At 38.4% G+C, this 8,032-nt stretch overlaps 1 protein-coding gene across 1 annotated transcript; it reads left to right on the plus strand.

The window, feature by feature from the left end:
* Window positions 1-651: 651 nt before the first annotated feature.
* On the plus strand, window positions 652-7,859 carry LOC104466019 (CDK5 regulatory subunit-associated protein 2-like; the record flags this gene model as incomplete). The annotated part of the gene is made up of 5 exons (XM_010079311.1): window positions 652-720; window positions 3,329-3,439; window positions 4,817-4,893; window positions 5,610-5,733; window positions 7,708-7,859. Coding segments are annotated over exons 1-5 (482 nt in total), but the record flags the coding sequence as incomplete, so codon positions are not given.
* Between the last annotated feature and the right edge of the window lie 173 nt (window positions 7,860-8,032).

The raw sequence follows: 8,032 nt of genomic DNA on the forward strand, positions 1-8,032 counted from the left end.
TCAGATGCCTCTTCTTTGCATTTAAGATGATGTAAGTGCTACATGTTTATACAATAATCTCATCATTCTCATTAAAAGTTTATTCTGATAGATTTGAATGGAGATATGTTATGCAGTCCTGTTAAATGGGGCTGTTACAGAATGTGCGTGCAACCAGAAGTTTAAGTGCATGTAGGTTCAGGAGGGATTGCATTTTAGGAACATCTGGCATTTCCTCTGGCCGTGGTTTCCCTGAGTCTAAGGTGGAGACCTGTCTTGTGCCCAGTAAGATACTGAAAGATTTGAACTGCTTTCCCATAGTCTAGGGGGGCTTAATTCTAATATTGGAGTCCTTTGCAGTTGATGTGAGGACTTATTCTTGGAAGTGCACCTCGCATAGTTTAATTTCAGTCTATGTCTTGGTTTAAATGGGTGTTGCTGGAACTTGGGAGCTTAAGTGAGAGACAACTTACTGTGATCAGAAAGAAGTCGAGATACTAACTACTTAGTACCACTAATGTGTAACAAGGGGCAAGAAAATGCCTCCCTTGCTTCACAAAAGGCCTTGTACTTTTATTATGTTTAGATTAGCATAGGCCTTTGCTGTTTGCAGATTGAAGCCTAGTTTAGAGATTCTGCTGTCTGAATTTATTCTGTCTTTTTAAATGTCTAGTGTTACCAGATGTGGCAGAAGATACAATCTCACCAACTAGAGCTCGGACCATGAAGGACTATGAAAATGTAAGTGGACTTTTAATGTAAGACTTACTGACAGATTTATGGCCAAGATATTCCTAACATGCTGGTTAAAGTGTTGACTCTCTGGGTCACGTTCTTAGTTTGTGTCAGTCAGCACAGATCTGTTGGAGGTGTGACCATGTGGCTATCTGTGCTTTGTACATCCTGTTTCTTAAGTATTAGTTTCAAAAGCAGAGGCAGAAATTTGTTGTTGAGGCTAGCCAACTGCTGCTCTTAAATTGCGAAACAAAAATTGGCCCACTCTGCTCAGAAATTCGTGCAGTCACCAGAAACATGAGAACTTGGTTTGCAAGTCTGCAATTGATGTATTTCAGGGAAGCATTGAGTTTATTTTTGTTTAGACTAGTATGGGATTTGGCTTTTTAATTTATTGACTGCTGTGTAATACCTTTTACCTTTATGTACGAGTGTGCTTGGAATACTTTTGTTGGAAACGTCTAGTGTCATTGTGACAGTTCTATAGATAAAACTGGTTTTGGCACTTACTAGAATATAAAGGAAAACCTTAGATTTCTTTTTTTTTCCAATGTATTCATTGTATTGGTTATTTCAGCTGAATAAGCTTGCTGAATGATGATTTGGTTGAGATTTGGTTGAGCTGTGTAGCAGGAGAACCCCCTCATAAAAAGTTTTAAATTATTTAACTCAAGTTCTTAAGATTGTGTGAAGAAACTGTAGAGGGGAAAGCAATCACAAATGTCTGAGATGATTGCTACAGATAAAGGCTGTGGCTTGCTATCTTTAGGATGTGTTTCGGTATCTGCTGTTCTTAGCATGCTTCTCTAGGTGCTGTTACCTTTTGTAGCATTGTTATCTTAGAAATGAGTATTTCTTCTGAACTCTATCAGTTTCTTGTGGTCTTGTATCCCTCTGAGGAGAAGGCTGTTCAGAATTTAAAGGTCGTTTTGGAGAGCTTTGGTGAAGGATGTTTTTTACAGTCTCTATTTCACTTTCTCTTTTGTTTTTGTGCATTGGCTGGGGTAGAAGGACGCTGCCTTGGCATTAGTGTGTGCCTAAAGTCTTTTATTGTGACATGTGCCAAAGCCTCAGTCTGGAATATACATTCTGCGAGTGGTTTATTAGCTGCAGTGTTTGTGAGGTATGCTCTGAACAGTTACAACTTGCGTAGTTCAAATTTATGTCCACCGCTGTTTGTGGTCATAGCATTGGAATTGTGGGGAAGCAGAGATAAAGTTAAATATATGCTTTGCTCCTGCTTCTGAAGACAGGCTTCTTCAGGACGTGTGAGTGGGCCACAAAGTTTGCATAGTCAAGCGTTTTTTCAGTTGCTTGGATCATATTTGCTTGAGTGAGTGATGGCGAGGCATCTTGCTGGGCAGAGATTATTAAACTGAAGAATTGTTTGCAGATGCAGATTCTGAGTGCAGTTCCAGAAAATAATCTTAGGTTTCACAAGCCAAATATTCTAAGAATTGTATTGCTAATAATTTTTACAAGTGGTACTATACTGTTCTGGAAAAGCTTCCATAAATATTTTATTAGTAGCTCTGTAACATATTAGATTTCCTTGTACTGAAAGCATCTGGCAGGGGACACAAGTACTATTTGAATGAATGTTTTATGCTTAGTCTCTTAAAAAAATTTAGAGGGAGACTTCTTTAATGAAACCATCAATTATGTTACTGTTTCTACTAGGAAGGTTAAGCAATTTTTTCATAACAAATAGCCCTATGAAGGATGGGATGGGATAAGGGTTTTATTGGTGTACGACTGGGCTCACATGCCTTGTGTGCTCATGGCTTTTCTTCCCATGAATAAGGCTACCGTACCAAGCTTTTGCCAAGAAAATACTTGTATTTCAGCATGACATCTTATATTTTGTTCAAATTCTGTGTTATAGAAGAATTAACTACTTAATATTTTTAGATTTAAAAAAACTCTTTGATTCTTTTTGTGTAAAGTCAATGTTTTAGAACTTAAAGAAGGAGTATTTGAAAGAGCACTGTCTCCACAGCAGCATGTATTATGAATGTGTAAACAATACTGTTTTACAATTGTTACTTGCTTAAGTACTAGTGTCTCAGAGTTTTGCAGGACTAAAAATAAACACAAGCTAAATGATAACATCTTGTAGAAACACACAAAGTTTTTGTGTGTGCCAGTGTACCTATATCACTTACAACCGAAATCAAACCCCAAAATATTCTGAAGTAGTAGACTGGAGTGGGATTTCTTCTTGTTTGGGTGAGTAATGGAAATGGAAAGGAAATATTATGGCTGGGATGGGATGGTGGAAGAAAAATATGTTCTGTGATACATGCTGGAGCTGGAGAAGGTAGAAACCTGTTGAAGGGGTTGGAGTATTTGCAGCTTCCTGGGTGACACTGCCTGGTAGGGAAGGGTGTTTCATTTTGACTTCGGTATCGTATGCTGTTATTAACACCTCCGTGATTTGAGTATATATATGTGTGTGTATATCACCCATGCATGTATGCATTTAACCACGTCCAGTGGGTTGAATTCTAATCTTGCACTGTGGAGAGCAAAACCAAATGATAGTAGTTTTGCCTCATTTTACTTGCTTTGAACCACATGACATAATTTGCTCATTTTCCTTCTTACTTCACAGCAAATCACAGATCTGAAAAAAGAGAACTTCAACCTGAAGCTTCGTATATACTTTCTGGAGGAGCGAATGCAGCAGAAGTTTGATGGTCCCACTGAAGAAATCTACAAAATCGTATGCATCTAGAATAATTTAATAGAATTATATATCTTTTTGAAGAGTGTGTTTTGTGGGGAGGTTACCTTTTTCACTCAACTTTTGAGTCTTTTATTGCTGGAAATTGTGGTGTGACAACTTTTATTTAATCTGGCCTAATCCTTTTCAGTAATAACTAAATTAAAATGACCTTTGTAAGGTGTGGAAAAACTAGTTTCAAATGTGTGAGTGTCTGTAGTTGTGGGCCAGACTAAGAGATGTTATGTTTCTAGTAAGTGGTTGTGAATCTTTGGTAGTTGTGCTACTGAGATCATACACTGAATGGGGAACAGAAGAATCAGCACACTTCTCCTGAATTTGGTATGTAGTTATTCTGCTTTCTGTTGTGGGCAGTTCGCTTCACCTCTCTGTTCTTTTCTGGGTTTATCAGATGACAGCAGAGCTGCTTGGAGGTTGTTTGGGCTCTCCAGCTCAAAGTTGTTTCCTTTGAAGCATGTGGATAAAGTTGTACTAGGCTTGTGTATAGCTGCTACTTTTATTGCTCTAAATTGAAAGAAGAACACGTATTTGTACAGGATTCAGAAAATCTGATTCCTATGTCAATTTGTAAGAAAAAAAAATGGTATCTTTTTAAGCTGGAAGAAGAATTTGAGTTGAGTGGTATGTCTTGCATCCTCATTGTTGCAGGTTTACAGATGATAGGAAACATTTCTTGTGCCCTTTGGTGGTGCCTCCATTCTAGAAGGGAAAAGAAGTAATTTTGGTAACACAGCAGCATGTTATTTGTAACAGATGCTTGTTTGCATCAGGTCTTTGTTTCTGTTATAGGATGGAAACTTGAGTCTTTCTTGATGCTTGTCTTCTGGCCTGGTCTTCCATACTGGTGTCTTTCTTGTAATCTGTCTGATGTATTGAGATGGTAGCTGTCAGCTTGCAGGCCAAGTAGTTCTTTGGACAATGTGTGCTTATGTCATGAGTAGTTTTCTCAGGCTGTAACAAAATAATTTTAAGATTACTAAAACCTCAATAGTTGATACAATCAGGTTTTTAAAAGAAAACAAAGAAAATATCTCATAGCTCAAAGGAAAACCACGCGTGGAAGCCTTGGAAATTCCAAGCTGGCCTGCACTGCTCTCCCTGATAGGAGTTAAGGGTGTGTGCCTGCGTTAAGGGACTTGTATTGCTTGAATGCAATGGTCCAAAATGCTTCTTGAGATTTCTGAAAGCCTTGAACCTTGCAAAATATGTCCTTTAAAAACTAAAATGTCTCTATGCTGTTCTTAGTCCAATGATACTTTATATTTGCTGGTCCAAGCAAAAATAATCACGTTGCCAATAATTTTGGGTAGGGTGACCTCTGAATTCTCTCCAGACACTTTCATCCTTTTGTCCTAGAACATTGAGCTGAAAGTTGAGATAGAAAGTCTGAAGCGTGAGCTGCAGGAAAGGGAGAAACTGCTCATCAAAGCCTCGTAAGTACCAGTGTATTTCTTGATGTCTGTTATTTAGAGTTTCCAAGATCTTGCTTCTGTTTGTTTTTTCCTGATGTTTTAGTAGTATGAGGATCTTGAAGTAGTATTTTAAGGGTACTTATCTAGAAATTGCTTCATTCATTACAGAAGTTACATGTGTGAATTCTTAAACGCACAGTGATGTTAATATATTTGTGCTGGCTGGCTCAACTTTATTATCCTTCATTCTACTGTACTTTTCAGGTCAATAAATGACTTCTTAGTTGGGAATGGCCTATCATTCCTATTGTAGAAATTAAGCTAAGAGCTTAGTTGTCTCAACAGGTAAAGAGGTGGACTTTTTTTTTACAGCACTGGATTGAGAAGACATTACACAAAACACTTTTCAGTAAGGCTGAGAGAGCAGTTCAGAACTAATCTAGAGGGAATCGTGGGTTTTAGTGATATAAAAATGAATATGCTTAAAATTCCTGCTTTCCTTCTGGAACCTCTTTTCTAAGCCCCTGTTTCTGTGACAAGGCTTGTATGTGGAACTCTGGGATTATACCACCAGAATTTATATATAGTGTGTAGGTGTTTGTATTTAACCTTCAAGTGACAAGCAGGTACAGATAAAGTGGAGGACACTTGCTTGTGCGTAATCTATCCGCCACTTGCACGTTAAATGTTTTCCACTCTGGTACGCAATGGGATTTCTCTCTGTTACGGTCTTTCAGTAAGGCAGTTGAAAGCTTGGCCCAGGGTGGTGATGCTGAAATACAGCATGTGAAAGCAGAGGCACAAAAGAAGATGCAAGAAATGGAAGAGGTCCTGACTAGCAAAATAAACTTTCTGGAAGAGGTGAGTGGCTGCAACTGGACGAAGAGTTAGAAATCATACTGTCTTTGTACTGAGACTTGATACTGTGATCTACGTGTATTTTCAAAATTGTTTCAGCTTTCCTGGAAAAATAGCCAGCACAAAAACAGGAAAAAAAAAAAAAGAAAAATAATGGAAGGGAAGGTGTTTTTAGCTGTTCTTGAAATGTTAAATATGAGGATAATTGTTCTTCAGTAAATTCGTACCTATTGGTGGTATTGGCACAAACCTTTGATTCCTGAGTTCCAGTGTGAGGAGGCTACAATCTCTATTTAGAGGAAGAGGGGCTGGATTTTGAACCTTCCTACTGATAAGGTCTCAGCTTCATGAACAGCTGAAACCTCTCTAGGCACTCCTTCTTTGTATGGGCCTCAGTATTGGGGAAAAAAAAAGTTTGTGAATAACAGACTTCCTCAGAGGCAAAGAGAAGTTCAGTTTCCTGTAAAGAACAAATTTGATGTTGAATGGTCTGTGCTGGAAATGTTTGTGTCAGGTTCTAGAAATAAATAAGCTGGTGATTGTTTTGCATCATTGACTGTATACACTTACCTGGAGGTGTGGGAGTTTGTAGCTGTGTTTGAGGCCTCTGCTGCTCTTTCTGTGAGTAAATAGAAATAGCACAGGTGGGTATATTCCAGTATTTGCTTTCCCATCCCTGGAGAATGAATTGGTCATGGAAGATACTGGTAGCAACCTCCTGATGGTATTTTCGATCAGGATGATTTAGCAGTGCTCATAAAGCAGTGAGCTCCTTCAGGAGGAGCAGGGGGGAATCTCCCTGACCCTTTTTTCGGTTTAGTGGAATTGGGATTTCTCAAAGCATTCTTGGTGCTAATGGAGAGGTAGAGAAGTCCCTAAATTACTTATTCTGTAACAAAACAGCCAGTCAGACTGGTGTTTCCCAGATCTGCCAGGCAGAAGGGCAAATACTCTAATCTCATGGTGATGCAGTATTTTCTGTAGCCTGAAGATAGTGTTGGCCTCTTGACAGGAATTTTATTATGCTCATGAATATAAACACTGCAGAGCAGTCTTAGTCACTTGTTTATGCAGCACTGTATAATTATAGAGATCCAGGTAACTAACAAAGATTAATTTCCTTCAGAGTCTTTGGTGGAAAGGTGAGTGCTGTCAGAAGAGCTTTTCAGGAGAGGGGGTGAGTGGGGAGGTCTAGAGGTGAAGGACTGGTTCTTCACCCTCCCCTAAAGAGATAACGCTTTTTAGGAGAGACTTGAAGGAGACAGGGGAATTACTTTTTAGGCTACAAGAAGGCTTTTATTTTGTAGAAAGCAAAACTCAGTGAGCACAGCAGGGAAGTTTACAATATAAAAATAAAGATCTGAAAAAAATTTTGTGTCATGTGTGACAAGTGTGGTTCTTCTGGTGTTGCCTGTCTCCTTGAGTTGGGTTGCTACAGGAAGTTGACTGGAATCTCTGGGTGTTATCTCTGTTTCCGTTGCTGTTCAAGAGAAAAATGTTTGGTTCATACCTTATCAATTCTTGCAAAATATTATAAATGATGTTGGGAAGAATTCCAATTAGCTACAGTGAACCTGTGAATGTTAATTTGATCTCTGATGGGATAAAAAAGCCCTTCTTTAACCTCTTTAAGTGTAGCTATTTATTATGATAGTGGGAGGACAGTGGGACAAAGCCAAATTATAATAGCTAAATCTAAAGTCATAGCATAGGGGGACTTTTGTTTCCAGTTCTACTATCAATTAGGGTATTTTATCTCTTTGAAACAAACTTTCCTTCTTTATGTACCACAGAAAATGAATTAATCTTGAAAATGCAGACACAAAGAGTTCAGAAGCATTTGCAAAGTGCTTTAAATACTTGGTAAAAGTTGCTAAATTAAACATACCAACATCTGTTTGGTAGAAGAAACTTCAATATGTGAAAAATTGAGCATTTTGTTCTTGTAGGCATCGGGATTGTGTGTTTTAATTACAGAATCTTAAAGCTGCCCAAGAAGATGTGGAAAAAGCCATTGCAATGACAGAGAAGGAGAAAGCTCTGAGAACAGTGGCTGAGCAGAAACTTTCTTCAATTATGAATGCTCCTGCAAAGGATGTGGATGTGATTACAGGAGCTGAGAAAGACAGGTCAGAACTCTTGCCCGTGATGTTTCTAACTACTGGAATTCTTTATTGTTAAAGTGCAAAGAATCAATGTGGATATGAGTTTTAATACAAGTGATGCTGCCCTCAGACACGTAAGCGTTACTGGCTGTCTTATCTATTCAGCTATTAAATGAACACAGCAACCGATTTACATG

The sequence above is a fragment of the Pterocles gutturalis genome, unplaced genomic scaffold (genome assembly GCF_000699245.1).
Source record: "Pterocles gutturalis isolate BGI_N339 unplaced genomic scaffold, ASM69924v1 scaffold51898, whole genome shotgun sequence".
NCBI lineage: Eukaryota > Metazoa > Chordata > Aves > Pterocliformes > Pteroclidae > Pterocles > Pterocles gutturalis.